We start from the raw sequence: 23,902 nt of genomic DNA on the forward strand, positions 1-23,902 counted from the left end.
GAAATATCTCTGCTCTCAGACTTTATACATAGCCGGAACTTTAAGATGTACTTTGGTGTATGAGTCACTGACGTCAACAAAGTATTTTTTTTTTTGTTCTATTATAAATTTTTTGTTCAGCCCCAACTATTCATGTTATTACAGGAGAACCTTTTATTTTTAAATACATTTCTGAGTGGCTAGTATCTCCAGCCTTGACTCTTGTATGCTGCATAAATGGGAATTTAAAAATGTATATATTTTTGAGAGTTAAAATCGACCGCAAAGTTGGCATTCGAGCTACCCAGCTGAGCCAGCCAGCCCTGAGTGTGTGATGTCACAGTAGGAACCGGTTTTAAAGCCAAGGCCTTTGACAGCTATAGACCAAAGTCTCATCTCATTATCTCTAGCCGCTTTATCCTGTTCTACAGGGTCGCAGGCAAGCTGGAGCCTATCCCAGCTGACTACGGGCGAAAGGTGGGGTACACCCTGGACAAGTCGCCAGGTCATCACAGGGCTGACACATAGACACAGACAACCATTCACACTCACATTCACACCTACGGTCAATTTAGAGTCACCAGTTAGCCTAACCTGCATGTCTTTGGACTGTGGGGGAAACCGGAGCACCCGGAGGAAACCCACGCGGACACGGGGAGAACATGCAAACTCCACACAGAAAGGCCCTTGCTGGCCATGGGGCTCGAACCTGGACCTTCTTGCTGTGAGGTGACCGCACTAACCATTGCACCACTGTGCCGTCTAGACAAAAGTCATATAAATAATTTATGGTGAAAGTAAGAAATACCGTTACCGACTTGCTCAACTAAGACTGATTTGATTTCATTGATTGTAGGTTGACTCTTATTAAAACAGGATAGGTGTTATAACTTATGCAACATACATGTACATGCATGCATTTTTCACTGATAAAACGTAAAAGGGGGCGGCACGGTGGTGTAGTGGTTAGCGCTGTCGCATCACAGCAAGAAGGTCCAGGTTCGAGCCCCGTGGCCGGCGAGGGCCTTTCTGTGTGGAGTTTGCATGTTCTCCCCGTGTCCGCGTGGGTTTCCTCCGGGTGCTCCGGTTTCCCCCACAGTCCAAAGACATGCAGGTTAGGTTAACTGGTGACTCTAAATTGACCGTAGGTGTGAATGTGAGTGTGAATGGTTGTCTGTGTTGGCCCTGCGATGACCTGGCGACTTGTCCAGGGTGTACCCCGCCTTTCGCCCGTAGTCAGCTGGGATAGGCTCCAGCTTGCCTGTGACCCTGTAGAACAGGATAAAGCAGCTAGAGATGAGATGAAAACGTAAAAGACGAATTAAATAATCAGATCAACTGAGACAATCACATTCTGAAGCAAATTAAATAATCTTATACCGGTAACTTAAATACATAATACAAGTTACAGGTATTAATCTAAATGCAGGTAAACGTGTTTTGTATCCAAATGAGAGTCGGCGCTTACCCGTCTGTGTTCTCGCTTCTTGAAGGCCGACCTTGTGGCCGATTATTTTGAAGCAATCTGACTTTCAGTTGTTCGTTCAGTTCTCTGTTCATTTGCTTCTTCCATGTAAGGGTGAGATGGCAGCAATATCCAGCGGCGAAATCAGACAGCTGCTCCATTCACTCTCCATACTGAGTACTCCATGATTACTGCTCGGCTCAGGCAATTACTAAAACCCGGGACGGGATGAAACGTCACTGGTTTTAGCAACAACCGCGGGGAGGTCACTGCCCGAGCGATATGTCACGTCCCTTTCCGTCCTGGGTTTTACCAACAGCCCTCGGCTCAAACTCCGGGAGAACTGGTGCAACTGAATTTACTTTCCTTTTTTTAAAAATTAAATAAAATACTTTCCTTTTCTTGTAGTTTTATTTAATTATTGGTACTGCACCCTCCTTCAATAAGGGCTTATAGCCAACGCTCCTCAACAGATCAGAGGTCTCGTATGAGTCTTCAGTAAAATGTGGAGAGGAGAGACCACTTCATAGCTGCCCCAACGTGCCCATGAACTTCTCGCAAAACGCATCCAAATCTTTGCAGTTTGAACGTTCTTGGGCCATGAATGCAACGCAAGTCCATCTTCTGTCGTGTTGCTGCACCTGCCAGCAACACCTCTACGTGGCATGGCAATAAATTAGCTCAAAATGGAGGATCGGAGTTGCACTCAGCTCTGTGTTTTAGTATAGCAGAAATGGCGATGAGACCAATAGACTTCCTGCTGTGACGTTACGGACGTCAAGGTCATTCACTCAGACCGCTACCTCCAGTATATGAATCACTTTAATCGTAAAAATTACTATATTAGTTTTATTGTTAATGCTTAAAACTATTCCTGTGCCATTCTTGAGGTCTCAAGGCCTCAAGAATAAATGAAAGTGAGGCCATGGTTCTGCGTATCTCCTTTAAGGTTTGGATTAAACCCATTCAGTTTAAGTGGCCAGTCAAAAATAAACAAATACATACATCCTGGACTCTGGTGACGCTAAATGGACCCCACTGTGGTTGGGTTATCATGGCTTAGGCCCTTGAGCGAGGCACCTACCCCCTGACTGCTCCTCATGTGCTGTTTAGCTGCCCACTGCTCTGGGTATGTGTGTGCACATTGCTCATGTGTGTATTCACTGCTTCAGATGGGTTAAACGCAGAGAGGAATTTCACAAGTGTACATCTGATGAGTAAGGTTGTTGTTCTTCTTTGAGAACCACTGACTTGCAGACTAAACTAAATCTAATATTTTAGAAATGGCTCCAGCAGTATTTTTTTTTTCAAAGTATTTTTTATTCTTGTACTGAAGTTGCCATTTTTATATATATATATATATATATATATATATATATATATATATATATATATAGACCCTTTCCAAAAAATTAGAATATCATGGAAAAGTTGTTTAATTTCCATAATTCCATTCAAAGATAAACTTTCATAGATTATAGATTCAGGGCCCACAATTTAAACGAGTTCAAGTATTTATTTGTTTATTTTTACATAATTTGGGCTTCCAGCTCATAAAACCCACGAAAACAGGAATTCAAAAAATTAGAATACTGTGAACAAATCACCATTTACTTATCAGTTTTTGCAGAAAAAAAAGAAAGAAATTAGGTTAACTGGTGACTCTAAATTGACCGTAGGTGTGAATGTGAGTGTGAATGGTTGTCTGTGTCTATGTGTCAGCCCTGTGATGACCTGGCGACTTGTCCAGGGTGTACCCCGCCTTTCGCCCGTAGTCAGCTGGGATAGGCTCCAGCTTGCCTGCAGCCCTGTAGAACAGGATAAAGCGGCTAGAGATAATGAGATGAGAAATTAGAGAAATGAAGCAAAATCAATATAGAAAAACAATGACACGATTGTCATTTAAAATGAACACTCTGGGCTTCCTGTGTTTTCGCATATGCACTTTGGTTCTCTGGCGCCATATTGAATTCTCCTGTTGGGCGTGCACAAGGAGAGAGAGAAAGAGTGCATGAACAAGGATGTCAGTGATAAAATTTTCGCTATGCAAACAAGGAGGCGTATACTAGAAGATTCATCTCAACTGAAAGAGAGTGGACAAGCTGATGGAACTAGCAGAACAAGAACGCAAGATAGTGCATGTCACGAAAGCCAACAGTTTCAAGAGGACAATAAAGGATGTGGAACTCGAGGCTAATGAGCTAAACGACAAAATTAAGGTGCTAAAGAAGTTCAAGCCTTAACGTTTTTAATTTTGAGTGAACCAAATCGCTTAACCGCAATGGTTACATTGCTATAACAGAGACAGTTTGTTGCAAACAAATTCTGCTGTATAGTTTTTTAGAAAGTTTTCCATGTTTAAATTTGTTGTTGAAATGTAACAGATTTCAATTACATCAGTGACAGTGTTTCTAGCGATTGTTTTCAAAATCTGTTTTAAAATATAACAAGCAAAAATAAAAGAAACGAATAAAATGTAACACCCATGCAAAGGCCACGCTTTTTTCTAATAACAAACGAAACAAAAGGCTCGGCTACCAAGCTTTGAACCATGAGTGACTTTAACGATTGTAAATTCCAAAACTAAACACCTCAAAAAGCAAATAATACTAAATATAAACACAAACTATGTCTATCATGGTTGTGAAACTGGTTGTGGAGTATTTTGGAAAGGTTTTTGCAACCCCAAACGCCAGTTTTCCTCATTCAAAAGTTCAATCAAATGTTCATTATCCTGATTGTACCCATCGTGATGTGGTCCTTGAAAATTTTGATTTTGGTCCTTGAATACTCCTTGAAATGTCCTTGAATGTCTTCACAAAAATCCTGCACGAACCCTGTGTATTTATTTTAATTGCAATTTAGAACTTGGGTAAATTTTGGTCAGTAATGTAGTTTTAATAGTTTGAGGTGCGAAATTAAAATTAGACAAATGAGACTAGCAAAGGCCAGCGCTGCTTTCGGGAGACTTCGTGAGAATGTCTGGGAACAGAGAGGGCTCAGCCTTGCCACTAAGCTGAAGGTCTACCGTGCTGTGATGCTTGCCACCCTACTTTACACCTGTGAGACCTGGACTGCCTACAACAGACACACTAAGCAGCTCAATCGCTTCCACTTGACCTGCCTTCAATGAAAGATCATATCAAGTGGCAGGACAAAATCTCAGATGCAGAGGTCCTAAAATGGGCTGGACTTCCCAGCATTAACACTCTTCTGCAGAAAGCCCAAGCCAGATGGACTAGCCATGTTGTCAGGATGCCAGACAGTCGACTGCCCAGACAGTTGTTGTATGGAGAGTTGTGCCAAGGCAAGCACTCATCTGGCGGGTAGAAAAAATGCTTCAAGGACAATCTCAAAGTGTCCCTCAAAACCCTAGTAATCAATCTCAACTCCTAGGAGTCGCTTGCTCAGGATTGTCCAACATGGCGATCAAAGCTCACCAGTGGCGCACGTGCAACAGAAATGAAAAGCATCACCGAGGCCCAGAAGAAACGAACTGCACGGAAGGCTCGAACTATCGCCACTCCCACTACAGCACCTACCCACGCGTGCCCAACATGTGGCCGTACCTTCAAAGCCCAGATTGGCCTCATCAGTCACCTCCGGACCCACAACCACCACCCACCAAATTGAAGTCATGGTCATCTTTGACCCCAAAAGATGAACATCATCATTTAGCTGAGTGAGGTTTAAACTTCATAAAGTGAAGTCTGTTGATTTGGTGGAGTTTGTTGCCAGTAAAAATCACATGTTTATAGAAGATTTCTGATTAGACTTTTTAGAATTAGAAGCCTTTATTTGTCACGTGTATATATACATTACAGTACAATGAAGGTTTTTTTTTCTCTGTAGTCAACCCATCTGAAGCAGTGAAAAGATATGCACACACTAACACTTCCCTCTTATTTAATAACAAGCCGGCGTGCCAGGCAGTAAAACACTGCCAAACTTTGTCAGGGAGTATGCAGGTTAAGTCAAAGGAAAAAAAGAAAGGGAGAAATGCACAAGAACACATGCATCAGCTTCAAGTATCGCATGAATCCTTAGTTTCAATGGTTAACTAGTGCAGTATACTTTTAATCTAGAAGACACTTAAGAAGATTTAGTACTGAAATCATAGGCAAGAATTAAATTATTATTACCAGCATCCACCACATCACACAATGAAAGAGCCCAAATAATTCACAAAATCAGTCATTTGTACATTTCATAAATGTATTCTCCACCAGATCAGTCCAACACCCAGAATCACAGTTCAGTTCAGAATACCCAGACTACAGTTTAGCTCTATTCAAATCCAGCAATGTAGTTCACCAGTTTGCACCTTCTTCCCGTGATTTTATCAGAAGTAAACGAAAAAAGGAAACCTTTAAACAAAATGACCAAAAGTTTAGTCAAGTCAGTCAGCTTTGCTTCGTTACTCACAACTCGGACACTCCCCCAAACAATTGAAAGTTCGTCGCGATAATAGTTCCAGTTATCCCCCAAGCTCTTCCACTTCTGTTGGTGGTGTCATCGGCTGATGGTTTTTAACAAGGCGCAGTGGCGACGGCAGGAGGGAGTTACAATGGGAGTCCTTTTGACAATTTACAATGAAAAAAAGGAGAGAATAGTGTGAATCAACTGCCCACTGCGCGCCTTTGTTTTCCCTTGTTAAATCCTGCTGCGTCCCTTCATCCCGGCGGCATCCGCAACATCTGAAAGAGCTTTCTCCACCCTCAAAAGGGTGTTGACATACCTTCGGTCTTCGATGACTGAACAACGACTTAACAACTGTACACTGCTACATGTACATAAAGATATCGTGGACACCATGGACTTGACCCCTGTTGCTGCTGCCTTCTCGTCTTTCAATGACGAGAGAATGTGCTACTTTGTTTCCTTCAATTAAGCAAGGTACAACTGAATGTTGTACGTGTATTTACTCACATGTAAACACAGTAGAAAGTACCAAACCCATGGTAAGAGGGCGTTATCCTCTCAACAGTACTAAGTACAGTATCATTGGTTCTGTTTCAAACAGGAAAAAAAAATACATGGACAAAATGCACACTCTAATAGAGACATTAAACTTAGCTTTACTCCACCAAAATTTGCCTCTCAAAATCTGAGAAATAGCATTTTGGAGGGTTACAAATTCCAAAATTTCCCGGGGGAGCATGCCCCCGGACCCTCCTAGATTTGGCGTGCCATTGGTGCACCCCCCCCCAAAAAAAAAAAACTTCCTGCCGCTGCCACTGAGGAGGATGTGTGATCCAGAACAAAGTTTCGAAGACACTGGAGAAGGGAATCCACCTTAGCATGGTGAAATTAGCGCTAGTGACACTTCTGTTTTTTTTCCACTTGCAGACAAATGGCGAAACAGGTAAACCTTTCCTCCTTATTTCAACAACCAGGTGTTTGTCAGTTCCTTTCTCCTGCTAATGACCGTAGAAGAGTCCGTTGGTTTTAACATATGGTACAACTACGGATATTTTTGCTAGAAAGAAACCATGAAGGCACACAGCAACGGGAACTCGTGAAGAGTAGCAGACTGACCAACCGACACCTTACAGCACGCACCATCTTCCTTTTAAATGGGATCACGTCATTTCCAAAGAAAAAGGGGGGGGGGCCTTTGTCGCAATGTGATTGGCACATTGAAACATGGGTTGGACATGACACTATATGTGACAAATATAAGAGGAAGGAGAAAAGAAAAAGATGTATTGCATTGGGGGCAGCACAGTGGTGTAGTGGTTAGCACTGTCTCCTCACAGCAAGAAGGTCCTGGGTTCAAGCCCAGCGGCCAACAAGGGCCTTTCTGTGTGGAGTTCTCCCCGTGTCCGCGTGGGTTTCCTCCGGGTGCTCCGGTTTCCCCCACAGTCCAAAGACATGCAGGTTAGGTTAACTGGTGACTCTAAATTGACCGTAGGTGTGAATGTGAGTGTGAATGGTTGTCTGTGTCTATGTGTCAGCCCTGAGATGACCGAGCAACTTGTCCAGGGTGTACCCCGCCTTTCGCCCGTAGTCAGCTGGGATAGGCTCCAGCTCGCCTGCGACCCTGCACAGCATAAGTGGCTACTGATAATGGATGGATGGATGTATTACATCGCTACAATACACAGAGAGAGAAAGAGAGAGCAAGCAGTGATGCAATTTTTTTAAAGAATTTATCTCATTCTCTGTAGCCGCTTTATCCTTCTACAGGGTCGCAGGCAAGCTGGAGCCTATCCCAGCTGACTACGGGCGAAAGGCAGGGTATACCCTGGACAAGTCGCCAGGTCATCACAGGGCTGATACATGGACACAGACAACCATTCACACTCACATTCACACCTACGGTCAATTTAGAGTCACCAGTTAACCTAACCTGCATGTCTTTGGACTGTGGGGGAAACCGGAGCACCCGGAGGAAACCCACGCGGACACGGGGAGAACATGCAAACTCCACACAGAAAGGCCCTCGCCGGCCCCGGGGCTCGAACCCAGGACCTTCTTGCTGTGAGGCGACAGCGCTAACCACTACACCACCGTGCCGCCATAAAGAATTTATAATTTTATAATTTTTTTAAAAAGAATTAGATGTCTTAATTTGAGGGCTCTGTGTAACGAAGGTAAACAGCGTTCTAGTGTGCCATTAATGTCACAGGCCGAGATCTGGTTTTAGTGCAAACAGTTGTCCAGGTAAGCCTATTTTTAACAGTATCATAACTTTTAAAAACGGATAAATTATTGCTATCAAGTATTATTTTTTATTTAAATGCGTGGGGGGGCACCTATCGTGATTGGCAAACAGTATTTATTTTTGAGTTTTGTTTGACTTTAAGTACACATTAATCTTGCAAGCTGTCTTTTGTTCTCGAGTCTGGTACTTTTCAGTGCTAAATATGATCAATGCTGCTACGACAGAAACTGCATGACAATGCGAACGACTGACACAGACAGTTATCTGTAACGAGTTATCAAACATGCAAGATTATCTCAAGTGAGTTTAAGTGTGATTTCATGATCATGGTGCAGTTTAGCTCTGCTGACTCTCTTAAAACTGAAATGTTATTTTTATTTTCAAAATTGAATACTGTATAAGAAACATGCAGTAAGCGTTCAAAAATGTCTTTCAGGCAAAAAAAAACCCTCATATCAGGCAACAGTGTCATTTTATTTCATTGTATTTACTGTCTAACTGTGTAACGTGGTTGAACATTACATTGACAAAGACACTTAAGTTTGTAATGTGTAATTCTTACACATCTGATTTCTTAGGCTATAACCTCACATCTTTTTTTTTTTTCTTTCTTCCAGACAAACATGTCCCGCCAATTGCATGCACGAAGGCTTGAGAACACGGACAAGAATGTGTGGTAATTTTTAACTGGCAAGGTTTTTTTTTTTTTTTAGGTTTGCTTAAGATACCCCAAGATGACCAAAGTGCACATTTGGTTTCGTCTAGAGAAGCACTCATCCCTGAATCTGGCTTCTTTTTTATATAGAGCACAATAGGCCTGTTATTAGGATCATTATTTTCTTTACCTCATGCCATTTTCTAGCACTTGTCATGTGGTTTTGTTCCATGGCACACCTGCACGTTTATCCGACATACAAAATATTTTTGCACTTTTGGATTATGTTCAGAACTGCATACTACTGAACTCTGTCTAATTTGTTCAGTAGACAGTTTTGCATTTACCTGGATTATTCATATAGTACTTTCCACAGGTCAGTTACCAGGAGGTCAGTAGGTATTATGGAGGTATGTTTTGGGAAGCAGCCTTGTATTACATTAAGGTGGGGTTTACATTAGACCGTATCAGCGGATCATCAGATTAACGTTTTTAAAAACGATTAGTGTGCACACAGCAACGCCAATACACGATTCGCGTGCACACAGCAACGCCAATACACAGATACGCTAATCACATGACTAATTCGGCACGTAAGTTGAAATGTGTCGGTGCGGCTCATCGCTTCTTCCTCAGCGGCTGCGCTCCAAATCACTCTGCGCTGAACAGCGAGTGCCCTCTGGAGGGTGCGCACTCCGGCCCTGCGCAGCTCACAGAGCGCGCGAGTGAAGCGCACGAGCAGTGATTCGGGACTGAGCCGCTGTGTGCAAGTCACTTACCACTTGCAAGTGGAAGGATGGCAAGCCTAAAGACCATCATAACTACACAATGGGCAGTATTTGCATCAGTATTTGCAGTATTTTCATACTTTTATACTCTAATGAAAGGTGATACAAGGCGGAAGTCCGCGCCGTTTTTCAGCAGTCGCGTCACATGACCAACGCCAGCGAATCAGGAAGGTGGATGTCACAGTGATGTTGTCCAATGACGACGCCAGCTAGAGCTCAGCACAGCGTATCCGCGTATTCTCAATGTTTACACAGCACCGGACCAGACACGATCTGGATTGAATACGTGGACCCTGGCGGATTCCCGTTTCCCGGCGTTTCCAGGCGTTTTAATGTAAACGGACAGTGCATCCGCGAAGAAAACGAGACAGATACGGTCTAATGTAAACTTGGCCTAAGAAACCGAGTCAATCAACAAGAATGACATCTTTTAAACAGTGGAATTGTTATGGCCCCCCTATGAGATAAAAAAAAAATCCATCAAAATGGAGATGTAAATTTCCCAAGGTTAAAGTATATTTTCATAAATGAAGCTAAAAGAACATTTAAATTTAGGAGCTGCTGTTATGCCAGTGTTATAAATAAGGCATAGTGTGGTTTCTGGTATTTCCATTATACTCAGCTTTATAATAATCTCATCTCATCATCTCTAGCCACTTTATCCTGTTTTACAGGGTCGCAGGCAAGCTGGAGCCTATCCCAGCTGACTACGGGCGAAAGGCGGGGTACACCCTGGACAAGTCGCCAGGTCATCACAGGGCTGAAACATAGACACAGACAACCATTCACATTCACACCTACGGTCAATTTAGAGTCACCAGTTAACCTAACCTGCATGTCTTTGGACTGTGGGGGAAACCGGAGCCCCCGGAGGAAACCCACGCGGACACGGGGAGAACATGCAAACTCTGCACACAAAGGCCCTCGCCGGCCACGGGGCTCGAACCCGGACCTTCTTGAGGCGACAGCACTAACCACTACACCACCGTGCCGCCCCGCTTTATAATAATAATTATTATAATTTAAAACACACACACACACTTACTTGGTCAATAAATTTTAAAAAGTTTTTTTTTTTTTTTTGGTCTAAATACCCATCCTCCTCACTGTAAGAGGTAGCAGAGTACATTTGTGTCCTTTTCAGGCAGGTTCATTACAGTGCTGGGTGTTTTTTTTTTTTTTTTTAAACTTCTTAATTATTGCCCTAACAGTGAATATGGACGTTTTCAGGCATGTCGATTATTTTTCATAGCCACTGCCTTATTATTGAAGGCCAATACATTTGTCATTGTGAGATTAATTAACCACAGTCATTTTTCATCACCTCTTTTATCCATCTTTACCAAGGGTGCCAATAAATCTGGAGCTGACTGTAGGGTTTGTTTTGTACAAATGTCCATATTTAGTTAAATATTTAGTGAATTGAATCCTCATATTTCACCCATAGACATACCTAGCTCAAATGAAGCATACTAAAAGCACTGGTGTGTTTTGAGTTATTTGCTGATTGTAATTATGTGTATTTATCTGCTAGGGTGGAATTTGTACAGCTAGCTGCTGAGTATAATGTAGTGAACTTGGGTCAGGGATTCCCTGACTTTTCTCCTCCCAGCTTCCTCTTGGAGTATCTCTACAATGCCATCAAAGGAGGATCTTCCATGCACCAGTACACACGTGTCTTTGTAAGGCTTTTTTTTTTTTTACTGTCTTTCTTTTATGGTTTGTGAAGTCATATTAAAAAATAATAATCTGAAAAAGGTTTAGTAAGAGTAGTAATAAAAGACATCTAGAAATGCACACTAATCTTTCAGATGCACATAAATCCTAGGTTTAATTGGGCTTATGGATTAAAATTGTATTATTCATGGGAATTCTGTTATATTGAGTAAAAATGCAATCTGATTCACAGGGCCATCCACCTCTTGTCAAGAGCCTTGCCAAATTCTATGGGAGGATTTTGGCCCGTGAAATAGATCCCATGCAGGAGATACTGGTCTCTGTGGGAGCCTATGGGGCCCTTTTCTGTGCCTTTCAAGCTCTGATTGATGAGGGTGATGAAGTAAGCTTGTGTGTGATAATTATGGTTTGAGCCAAACATTTTATGATCTAAATGCTTTCTATAGACCCCTTTGCAGTACACGTCATTCATACGTAAGAGGAAATTGCGTGCGCAGCCTGGACTCAAAAGACTCAGCGATGCCTAGTTGTTGTGTTGTCGGGTGTCAGAATCGTAGCAGTGATGGGGTTAAAATGTTCAGAATTCCAGCAGGATCTCACCCATTCCAAAAAAATCGCCGACGTCTATGGCTACAAGCCATCAAACGTGTAGACTGGGATGAAAGCACTATCAAAAATGCGTGGGTTTGCAGCGCCCACTTGATCACAGGTAAGATCAGGCTATTTATTAAATCGTTCTTTTTTTATTCTTTCTAGTCTTCGTTTATTGATGTAGCAAAATACTTTGGTAACGTTTGTCTGATTAGCTGGGTCATAGTTACACAATGTAATGAATTGTTAGCTTGTTAACTTAGCTTTGCATGCAATTTTGTTTGTAGGAGAGGTCTCGCTTGACTCAAGCAGTCCAGATTTTGTGCCATCATTATTTGTGTATGCCAAATCACAATTTTAAAGCAAGGATGGAAAGGTAAAATTGTGTGCCCTCACTCTAAATGCCAACTTGCGTTGACTGCTCTAACCTAGCTCCCGCCCTGTCCAGTTTCATTTCTGCTCTCTGCCTCTCGCTTTTTACGCAGCTCTGATTTCTCTTAGCTGCACTCTTTACACTATCATTCCTTTCATGCCATTACCTCCTGCAAATTGCTGTTTAGTGTTGGTATTTGCTGTTGTAGCTAAAGCCACATTGCCATCACATCACTGGCATAATTTGATTAAAACAAAATGAATATGAATGTCCCATTGTTAATCAAGTTGTACATGTCCGCACATAACATAATCATATGCGTCTAAAGACTTGTAGGCACGAAGTTTTTCGTGGGTGTACACTGAAGTCTTGTCAATAAGGTACGAGTATATATCTGGCCATTGTATACCAGGGAACTTACTAACATCGTCCGTCCACTCTTTAATTAAATACGGATCCGGTAGGCCATGTCCACTTGTTAGAGTTAACTTATTTATGTAGCATTCTCGATCTTGTAACGACAATTGTTTTGCATAATCTTACAGCTCATAATGCCGGTCTATGGGCAGCGCCATTGTTTGAGTCCAGGCTGCGCGCGCATCCTGGCAATGGTCGGTTTGTTTACAAACACGCGAAGGGGTCTATATGCCACAGATTTTACAGTTAAATTGAACATATGTGAGTATCATCATCTATGAGAGCCTCATGTTTTATTTCCCTACACTCTCATGTTTATTTTGTGGTCAAGGTGATCATTGTGGAGCCTTTCTTTGACTGCTATGAATCCATGACATTAATGGCAGGAGGAAAACCAGTCTATATCCCCTTGAAGCCTGTGAGTGTTCACTTTCAAAAGCTCGAGTGAAACATGAGTTGCTTTAGTTGTAATATACATTTATTTATTCATCATATATTATATTTAAAGGAACAGTCCACCGTACTTCCATAATGAAATATGTTGTTCTCTGAATTGAGACGAGCTGATCCGTACCTCTCCGAGCTTTGCGCGACCTCCCAGTCAGTCAGACGCGCTGTCACTCCTGTTAGCAATGTAGCTAGGCTCAGCATGGCCAATGGTATTTTTTGGGGCTGTAGTTAGATGCGACCAAACTCTTCCACATTTTTCCTGTTTACATAGGTTTATATGACCAGTGACATGAAACAAAGTCCAGTTACACAAATTGAAACGTGGCGATTTTCTATGCTATGGAAAGTCCACACTATAATGACAGGCGTACTAACACCTTCTGCGCGCTTCGACAGCGCATTGATACCTTCGGAGTGCAGGTATCAATGCGCTGTCGAAGCGCGCAGAAGGTGTTAGTACGCCTGTCATTATAGTGCGGACTTTCCATGGCATAGAAAATCGCCACGTTTCAATTTGTGTAACTGAACTTTGTTTCATGTCACTGGTCATATAAACCTATGTAAACAGGAAAAACGTGGAAGAGTTTGGTCGCATCTAACTACAGCCCCAAAAAATACCATTGGCCATGCTGAGCCTCGCTACATTGCTAACAGGAGTGACAGCGCGTCTGACTGACTGGGAGGTCGCGCAAAGCTCGGAGAGGTACGGATCAGCTCGTCTCAATTCAGAGAAGAACATATTTCATTATGGAAGTATGGTGGACTGTTACTTTAAGGGCGGCACGGTGGTGTAGTAGTTAGCACTGTCGCCTCACAGCAAGAAGGTCCTGAGTTTGAGCCTAGCGACCGACGAGGGCCTTTCTGTGTGGAGTTTGCATGTTCTCCCCAGCTGGGGTGTGGGTTTCCTCCGGGTGCTCCGGTTTCCCCCCACATTCCAAAGACATGCAGGTTAGGCTAATTGGTGGCTCTAAATTGACCGTAGGTGTGAGTGTGAATGGTTGTTTGTCTCTGTGTCAGCCCTGCGATAACCTGGTGACTTGTCCAGGGTGTACCCCGCCTCTCACCCATAGTCAGCTGGGATAGGCTCCAGCTTGCCTGTGACCCTGTAGAACAGGATAAGCAGCTGGATGGATATTATATTTAAAAAATGCTGTTTGTATCTTGCAGCAAAAGGTTACTGGTCCAACTGTGTCTAGTGCTGACTGGGTATTATGTCCTGAAGAGTTGGGCAGTAAATTTAACTCCCGTACAAAGGCCATCGTCATTAACACTCCCAATAATCCATTAGGCAAGGTGAGTCTGCCCATTTATTTCCAGGATTGAATAGCTTAAGTTTTTACTCAAAATGGAGTCAATGTTTCATTTATTATGTACTTGAAGAACCAGATTTATCAAAGATTCATTAAAACAACAACTGAAACTAATAGGTGAGGAATAATTGCAGATCATATAAAAATATGAACAATCTCACCATTTATTCTGCAGGTCTTTCAGAGGGAAGAGCTGCAGATGATAGCTGACCTGTGTATAAAGCATGATGTTATTTGCTTCAGTGATGAGGTGTATGAGTGGCTTACATATGATGGAGCACAACACATTAAAATGTGTAAGAATCAAAATTCCTGTGAATTTACAGACATTCACAGTAATCTTCAAAATTTTGAATGTAAACACCATAGCGTATGAGTGTACAGTATATAACTGTTTTTAATTAAGGGTCTGATATATGATGCAGTAATAAAGGTTGCTGAAAGTTTTATTGACCTCGTAGAGCTGAATTGTTTATCTTGATCTGTGTTTCAACTGTAGCAAGTCTCCCAGATATGTGGGAGCGTACCATCACTATTGGCAGTGCAGGCAAGTGCTTCAGTGCGACAGGATGGAAGGTAATAGAATAAAACAGAATAAAACATTTTTTTGCATATCACAGCATGAGTGTGACGTATCATATGTGTAGCTAAGCACACTTGTGCAATTTGCATTTTTAAACAGAACAGCATTAACCTCTGTGATGTTGCTATGAAATTATTTGGTTTTGTAAACCTCTGATTCTAATTATTTTAATGGATTTGTTTAGAAGGTTGCTTTTAGCCTTCAGTAGAGTTTCATCTATTGTGGTTATTCTTTTAAAATGGCTACTTTGTTTGTGAATGCATTTCCTGATTTCACTTTCTATCCCAACCTATGTGGGCTTCAGGTGGGCTGGGCAATGGGGCCAGGACACCTACTGAAACACCTATGTACTGTCCATCAGAACTCCTTATACCACTGTCCCACTCTTAGTCAGGTAAAAACACACCTGGGGATCTAAGGAATTTGACTGAATAATTTGACTAAATAAAGATATGGGAACTATATGGCAAGGAAAGAACACACAGGAAATTTATGGCAAGGCGTATGTATGTATGTTTTTAATTTGACTTTATCCATGACCATACAAATCTATACAATCCAACTGACCTGTCAGAACTGAAATGTTAAATATACGTATACAGTACTGTCAAAGTCTTAGGCACATGTAAAGAAATTCTGTAGACCAAAAATGGCTTCAAAATAATTAAATGAAATGTTTATACACAATGGTGCTTGAAAGTGTGTGAACCCTTTAGAATTTTCTATATTTCTGCATAAATATGACCTAAAACAACATAAGATTTTCACACAAGTCCTAAAAGTAGATAAAGAGAACCCAGTTAAACAAATGAGACAAAAATATTATACTTGGTCATTTATTTATTGAGGAAAATAATCCAATATTACATATCTGTGAGTGGCAAAAGTATGTGACCCTTTGCTTTCAGTATCTGGTGTGCCCTCCTTGTGCAGCAATAACTGCAACTACTGTAAATGTTTCCGGTAACTGTTGATCAGTCCTGCACACCAGCTTGGAGGAATTTTAGCCCATTCCTCCGTACAGAACAGCTTCAACTCTGGGATGTTGGTGGGTTTCCTCACATGAACTGCTCGCTTCAGGTCCTTCCACAACATTTCAATTGGATTAAGGTCAGGACTTTGACTTGGCCATTCCAGAACATTTAACTTTATTCTTCTTTAACTGTTCTTTGGTAGAATGACTTGTGTGCTTAGGGTCGTTGTCTGGCTGCATGACCCACCTTCTCTTGAGATTCAGTTCATGGACAGATGTCCTGACATTTTCCTTTAGAATTCGCTGGTATAATTCAGAATTCATTGTTCCATCAATGATGGCAAGCCATCCTGGCCCAGATGCAGCAAAACAGGCCCAAACCATGATACTACCACCACCATGTTTCACAGATGGGATAAGGTTCTTATGCTGGAATGCAGTGTTTTCCTTTCTCCAAACATAATGCTTTTCTTTAAACCAAAAAGTTCTATTTTGGTCTCATCCATCCACAAAACATTTTTCCAATAGCCTTCTGGCTTGTCCACGTGATCTTTAGCAAACTGCAGACGAGCAGCAATGTTCTTTTTGGAGAGCAGTGGCTTTCTCCTTGCAACCCTGCCATGCACACCACTGTTGTTCAGTGTTCTCCTGATGGTGGACTCATGAACATTAACATTAGCCAATGTGAGGGAGGCCTTCAGTTGCTTAGATGTTACCCTGGGGTCCTTTGTGACCTCGCCGACTATTACACGCCTTGCTCTTGGAGTGATCTTTGTTGGTCGACCACTCCTGGGAAGGGTAACAATGGACTTGAATTTCCTTAATTTCTACACAATCTGTCTGACTGTGGATTGGTGGAGTCCAAACTCTTTTTTTGAGATGATTTTGTAACCTTTTCCAGCCTGATGAGCATCAACAACGCTTTTTCTGAGGTCCTCAGAAATTTCCTTTGTTCATGCCATGATGCACTTCCACAAACGTGTTGTGAAGATCAGACTTTGATAGATCCCTGTTCTTTAAATAAAACAGGGTGCCCACTCGCACCTGATTCCATACTCCATTGATTGAAAACAACTGACTCTAATTTCACCTTTAAATTAACTGCTAATCCCAGAGGTTCACATACTTTTGCCACTCACAGATATGTAATATTGGATCATTTTCCTCACTAAATAAATGACCAAGTATAATAATTTTGTCTCATGTGTTTAACTGGGTTCTCTTTATCTACTTTTAGGACTTGTATGAAAATCTGATGATGTTTTAGGTCATATTTATGCAGAAATATAGAAAATTCTAAAGGTTCACAAACTTTCAAACACCACTGTGTGTGTGTGTGTGTGTGTGTGTGTGTGTGTGTGTGTGTATGTGTATATATATATATATATATATATATATATATATATATATATATATATATATATATATATATATAAATTATATAATGAAACAAAGTCAATATTTGGTGTGAGATGAACCTTTGCCTTAAAAAAATAGTAGTCTAGTAGTCTCAGGTACAGTTGGTGCAGTTTTATAAGGAAATGAGCTGTAGGTTTTACTGAGCATCTTGCAGAACCAGCTACAGTTCTTCTGGACACTTTGACTGTCACACTTTCGTCTTAATTTTGTAGCAAAACCCAGTAGCCTTCGTTATATTTTCTTTTTTAATCTGAAAAGTGGCCTCTTATGCTGCTCAGATACAAACTTTTTTTTTTTTCTGTAACATTTAATTTTGTGCTGGAAAACTAATTCTAAAATGTTTTTGTACTGATTCGATAATGTAGAAATCATAAAATAGAAATCTATTACAAAGTTTGTATGAAAAAATTAGGGTGCCTAAGACTTTTGCACAGGACTGTACATGTACTATAACAATAAATTACAACCCCAATTCCTCTGAATTGGGAATATAAATAATTGAATGCTTGCCTGTTAAAGGAGTCTCTCAGTTTTAATCATATTCAATTGTTTTAATCTGTTTTGCTTATTGTGCATATTCTATTGCAACATTTTTAAAAAAAAATCAAATTTACACGTTTTTTAGGAGGCTTTTGCTGCGGCTTTTGAGAGGGAATATGAATTGTTTGGCACAGAGGAAAGCTACTTCAAACAGCTACCTAAACAGCTCCAGGCCAAACGGCTCAGCCTAGTGGAGTGTCTGAAGAGCATAGGGCTGCAACCCTTCATGCCCGAGGGTGGCTACTTCATAATGGCAGACATCTCCTCCCTGAGTGAGTCCTAATATTCAGACAAATGTGTATAAAGTGGAGTGAAAAATTAAGTCTCCAGGATGACAAGACTTACAAGACCATGCAGAGGCTCAGTACAGAGGACTTCATTAAAGGCTAATAAACTAAGTGTAACACAACCAATTACCGGTATGTAACAGAAGGTAACCACACAGTGCCAGCTAATTACTCACGAAGAACAGTAATATCAGGATAAACAAGATAGTATAGAAAATCTGTATGTATCTCATGTACCTACGCATCTCTTCACAATCCTCAAGCACATAGCCACTGAATTTCACTTCAGAAGATGAAACAATGCCTTGATTTAATTTTCAAGAACTGCACAAAAACTTTCTAGTGGTTGTCATCAAGCTAGCAACTCCAACAATTTACCTAGCACTAAAAGGAAAGTAGCTTGGTCTTATGGTCCCCGTCATCTCTGAGCAAGGGTGGCTCTTCGGTGGTGCCGCTGACATCTTTCTTCCACGCACCGTTGTAGCCTCGTCTCGGACAAGGTCTTTCCACTGTGAATGTGGTCTCTCCACACAGATCTGTCAGCTGTGGTGTTGTACCAGTCGTCACCAAGTCAAGTTTGTTTGTATAGCGCTTTTAACAATAGACATTATCCCAAAGCAGCTTTACAGAATCTGAATGACCCAAGACATGAGCAAATTTTATCCCTAATCTATCCCCAATGAGCAAGCCTGTGGCAACAGTGGCAAGGAAAAACTCCCTCAGACAACATGAGGAAGAAACCTCGAGAGGAACCAGACTCAAAAGGGAACCCATCTTCATTTGGGCAACAACAGACAACATGACTATAACATTAACAGTTTTAACATGAAGTCAGTTTCACTGATATAACTCTTCATTAATGGAAACTTGAGTGCAAAACTGTTCATGACAACTGCAGTCCTAAAGTTAGCAAGTCAACTGTAGTCCTCAGCCATAAAAGCATTACTGTAAGTGTCCAGAGCGTCTTCCAAGTGTGACTTTCAACTGTCCATATGGGGCCATCCTCCACAGGCGCGATGTGATGAGATTCCAACCAGACATAGGGCATCAGGATGGATCAGGCAGGTCCGAGGAGCAGAAGAGGTCAGCATCTCGATCTCAGGATTGATATGTAACTCAGAGGGACAGATTTTTTTTTTGGGGGGGGGAGGAGAAAACACAGGTTGTTAGGTATGCCCAATGTCACCTGAATAAGTAGGAACAGTATACATTTTGTGCTGAGTACAAGCAGGGACTCCGGCAAAACTAACTATGACAGCATAACTAAAAGGGGAGAGCCAGAAGGTAACACAAGCATGAGGGAGCCCCGGGACATAAAGCAACCAGCCACCACACCGTCAACAAACTCGAGTGAGCAAGCGATTGGGGGACTGACAGCATCCCTACATCCCAGTTTACCAAAACACTCTATGTCTGAGGACCCTCCAGATCTATACCTTTACCTCATAAACACCATTAACAAAAGGCTTGACTAAACAGATGTTTTCAGACTAGACTTATGCTGAGACTGTGTCTGATTCCTGAACACTACTTGGAAGGCTGTTCCATAACTGTGGGGATTTGTAAGAAAAGGCTCTGCCCCCTGATGTAGCCTTCACTATACGAGGTACCAGCAGATAGCCTGCACCTTTTGATCTAAGTGTGACGGGTCATAAAGGACCAGAAGTTCGCTCAGGTACTGTGGTGCAAGACCATTCAGTGCTTTAAAGGTCAATAGTAGTATTTTATAATCAATACGAAATTTGATTGGGAGCCAATCAAATATGGTTAAATCCTCTTTCACGCAGTCTTTCCACTGCTTCTTGGGGTGTCCACGAGATCTAATTCCATAGGCAAGCTCTCCAAAGAGAAGTTGCTTTGGAATTCTATAATCAGGCATCCTGCAGATGTGCCCTAACCAATGGAGGCAGTTGCTGTGTACCATGGTCTCTATGGTTGTTATCTTGGCTCTTTGTAGCACTTCTGTGTTAATGTGGTACCACCATTGGATCCTCAGAATTTGCCTCAGTGACCTTTGATGGAACATTTCTAATAGATGGATGTGTGGGGTGAGGGTGCTCCATGTTTCGCTCCCATACAAAAGACAGGGCAATACCATGGCTTTGTACACTGCCACTTTGGTTGTTATAGTCAAGCCTCTCCGGTTCCAGCATCTGGTTGTGAGTGACTTAAATGCAACTGCTCCTCTGGCCAGTCGTCTCTTGATTTCTGCATCTAATCATGCATCAACAGTTAGTTCACCACCTACAGTAAGTACAACCCCGATTCCAAAAAAGTTGGGACAAGTACAAATTGTAAATAAAAACGGAATGCAATAAATTACAAATCTCAAAAACTGATATTGTATTCACAATAGAACATAGACAACATATCAAATGTCGAAAGTGAGACATTTTGAAATTTCATGCCAAATATTGGCTCATTTGAAATTTCATGACAGCAACACATCTCAAAAAAGTTGCGACCAGGGCAATAAGAGGCTGGAAAAGTTAAAGGTACAAAAAAGGAACAGCTGGAGGACCAAATTGCAACTCGTTAGGTCAATTGGCAATAGGTCATTAACATGACTGGGTATAAAAAGAGCATCTTGGAGTGGCAGCGGCTCTCAGAAGTAAAGATGGGAAGAGGATCACCAATCCCCCTAATTCTGTGCCGACAAATAGTGGAGCAATATCAGAAAGGAGTTCGACAGTGTAAAATTGCAAAAAGAGTTTGAACATATCATCTACAGTGCATAATATCATCAAAAGATTCAGAGAATCTGGAAGAATCTCTGTGCGTAAGGGTCGAGGCCGGAAAACCATACTGGGTGCCCGTGATCTTCGGGCCCTTAGACAGCACTGCATCACATACAGGCATGCTTCTGTATTGGAAATCACAAAATGGGCTCAGGAATATTTCCAGAGAACATTATCTGTGAATACAATTCACCGTGCCATCCACCGTTGCCAGCTAAAATTCTATAGTTCAAAGAAGAAGCCGTATCTAAACATGATCCAGAAGCACAGATGTCTTCTCTGGGACAAGGCTCATTTAAAATGGACTGTGGCAAAGTGGAAAACTGTTCCATGGTCAGACGAATCAAAATTTGAAGTTCTTTATGGAAATCAGGGACACCGTGTCATTCGGACTAAAGAAGAGAAGGACGACCCAAGTTGTTATCAGTGCTCAGTTCAGAAGCCTGCATCTCTGATGGTATGGGGTTGCATTAGTGCGTGTGGCATGGGCAGCTTACACATCTGGAAAGACACCATCAATGCTGAAAGGTATATCCAGGTTCTAGAACAACATATGCTCCCATCCAGGCAATGTGTCTTTCAGGGAAGACCTTGCATTTTCCAGCATGACAATGCCAAACCACATACTGCATCAATTACAGCATCATGGCTGCGTAGAAGAAGGGTCCGGGTACTGAACTGGCCAGCCTGCAGTCCAGGTCTTTCACCCATAGAAAACATTTGGCGCATCATAAAACGGAAGATACGACAAAAAAGACCTAAGACAGTTGAGCAACTAGAATCCTACATTAGACAAGAATGGGTTAACATTCCTATCCCTAAACTTGAGCAACTTGTCTCCTCAGTCCCCAGACGTTTACAAACTGTTGTAAAGAGAAAAGGGGATGTCTCACAGTGGTAAACATGGCCTTGTCCCAACTTTTTTGAGATGTGTTGTTATGAAATTTAAAATCACCTAATTTTTCTCTTTAAATGATACATTTTCTCAGTTTAAACATTTGATATGTCATCTATGTTCTATTCTGAATAAAATATGGAATTTTGAAACTTCCACATCATTGCATTCCATTTTTATTTACAATTTGTACTTTGTCCCAACTTTTTTGGAATCGGGGTTGTAAGTGAAGCTCTTTGCCTATGTTAGCTGATGATCGTCAATGGTAATAGGTTGGACACCATCATTTTGCGGGAAGTGCATCACTTCTGTTTTCGGCTTACTAATTGTAAGACCAAAATCATTGCATGCCCTGTTGATGGCGGTGGCCACTTGGTAGGAAAGGTGAATTTGTAAACAATGGACATGCCCAGTATTAAATGTGATTCGTCTGTCCTGTAGAAGTTGACCTGAATGACGCAAGCTCCAAGGACGAACCCTACGACTATAGATTTGTTAAGTGGCTTATTAAAGAGAAGGTAGGTGTAAATCACTAACTTTTTTTTTTATCTTTTCAAAGTGATACTTGATATTTTATTGTAAAATTAATAGGATGTGGGTTTTTTCCCCTTCTTTTAGCGTTTGGGTACTATCCCTGTATCTGCATTTTACAGTGCAGAAAGCAGAGCAGATTTTCAGAAGTACGTTAGATTCTGCTTTGTCAAGGTACAGTAATTTGTTACTTATGATGCACTATGTCCAAAAGTATCTGGACAACTGACCATCACACCCATACAAGAGCTTTCCACCAAATGTTGGAAGCACACAATTGAACACCTTTGGAAAGAATTGGAATGAAGACTGGACCCCAGGCCTCCTCACCTGACATCAGAGCCTGACCTCACTAATGCTTTTGTGGCTGAATAAACAGAAATCCTCATAGCCTTACTACAAACTCAAAGTCTTCCCAGAGAGTGGAGGCTGTTACAGCAGCAAAGGTGTGAGAAACAGCATATTAATGCCCTTTGCTTTACCGTGCGATGTTCAAAACGTCTGGGTGTGATGGTCACATGTCTATATATTTTTGGCCATATACTGTACAAAATAATAGGAATAATACAGAATAAATAAATTGGTGCACATTTAGATATTAGCTAATCAAGACCCACTCAGTACCTTGTACTTTGTAATACATTTCCTGATACATTCTTAATTGATTTTAAAATCATACCAATCCATTGATTTTTAAGTGTTTGTCTTGATACAGTAAGTCTATATGCAGACAGTATGATAAATGAGATTATCATGCTAAATATTCATACTTTTTTTTTTTCTTTATAAAAAGGATGACTCCACCCTCAAAGCAGCTGAAGATATTCTAAGACGGTGGAAAGACCAAAAATAGATGGAATAATATGATTGTCCAAAATGAGCTTTGAAAGTCACATATTTGCTCACACATAGCAACTCATTGCTCATAGAGTATATGACCATTTAGAAGAATCTTATTTGAACTGTGTTTAAAATCATGGAGATAAATGTTTGCCCATGTTTTCCTTCTCCTCTATCTGTAAATTTATTTTACTTGTATGTTTGTCAGTCAATCATCTTTGACAATACCCAGTTAAGTTGGTAACAAGTAAACCTCAGTGCATGTGCTCACTTAAGTCACTCAACAATTGTAGCTGGTTTTATAATCATAGAATTTAATTGTTGTGAAAAACATAATTTAAATGATCATTTGTTTTGTCTGTGAAATACAGATTTAATGTGACTTTAGTCCTCCACCCTCAATGATTATTATTAAATGACTGATACATGGTTATATCTCGGGTCATTATTTTGTTTTTGTGCAAAGCTTCATCAGGAATACTGTTAAGAGTTTAAAGAAGATATGCAGAACCATGGCCTCACTTTTTGTTTATAAATGCCTTGAGACCTCAAGAATGGCATAGGAATAGTTTTAAGCATTAACAATAAATCTAATATAGTAATTTTTACGATTAAAATGATTCATATAGGTAGCGGTGTCAGGAGTGGCGAGCTGAGGTGAAGTGAGGACCCAAGAGCAGACTCCGAAAACAGGCAGTGTAAAGAAAAATCTTCTTTAATGAAG

General features: G+C 41.2%; 1 protein-coding gene across 11 annotated transcripts in view; it reads left to right on the plus strand.

The window, feature by feature from the left end:
• Positions 1-23,611, plus strand: part of LOC132875513 (kynurenine--oxoglutarate transaminase 1-like) — a 68,908-nt gene extending 45,297 nt beyond the window's left edge. For 10 of the 11 annotated variants that reach the window (XM_060912335.1, XM_060912344.1, XM_060912339.1 and 7 more), the window contains 12 exons: positions 8,729-8,787; positions 11,089-11,236; positions 11,464-11,613; positions 12,944-13,030; positions 14,230-14,355; positions 14,548-14,668; positions 14,872-14,948; positions 15,260-15,349; positions 17,973-18,159; positions 22,249-22,325; positions 22,426-22,512; positions 23,132-23,611. In XM_060912335.1, the coding sequence (XP_060768318.1) occupies positions 8,729-8,787; positions 11,089-11,236; positions 11,464-11,613; positions 12,944-13,030; positions 14,230-14,355; positions 14,548-14,668; positions 14,872-14,948; positions 15,260-15,349; positions 17,973-18,159; positions 22,249-22,325; positions 22,426-22,512; positions 23,132-23,191 (1,269 nt within the window). In that variant the 3' untranslated portion in view covers positions 23,192-23,611. Of the gene's footprint in view, positions 1-3,285; positions 3,664-8,728; positions 8,788-11,088; positions 11,237-11,463; positions 11,614-12,943; positions 13,031-14,229; positions 14,356-14,547; positions 14,669-14,871; positions 14,949-15,259; positions 15,350-17,972; positions 18,160-22,248; positions 22,326-22,425; positions 22,513-23,131 lie in introns of those variants that run through there. The other variant, XM_060912336.1, reaches the window with a different exon arrangement.
• The last annotated feature ends 291 nt before the right edge of the window (positions 23,612-23,902 follow it).

The sequence above is a fragment of the Neoarius graeffei genome, chromosome 28 (genome assembly GCF_027579695.1).
Source record: "Neoarius graeffei isolate fNeoGra1 chromosome 28, fNeoGra1.pri, whole genome shotgun sequence".
Lineage (NCBI taxonomy): Eukaryota > Metazoa > Chordata > Actinopteri > Siluriformes > Ariidae > Neoarius > Neoarius graeffei.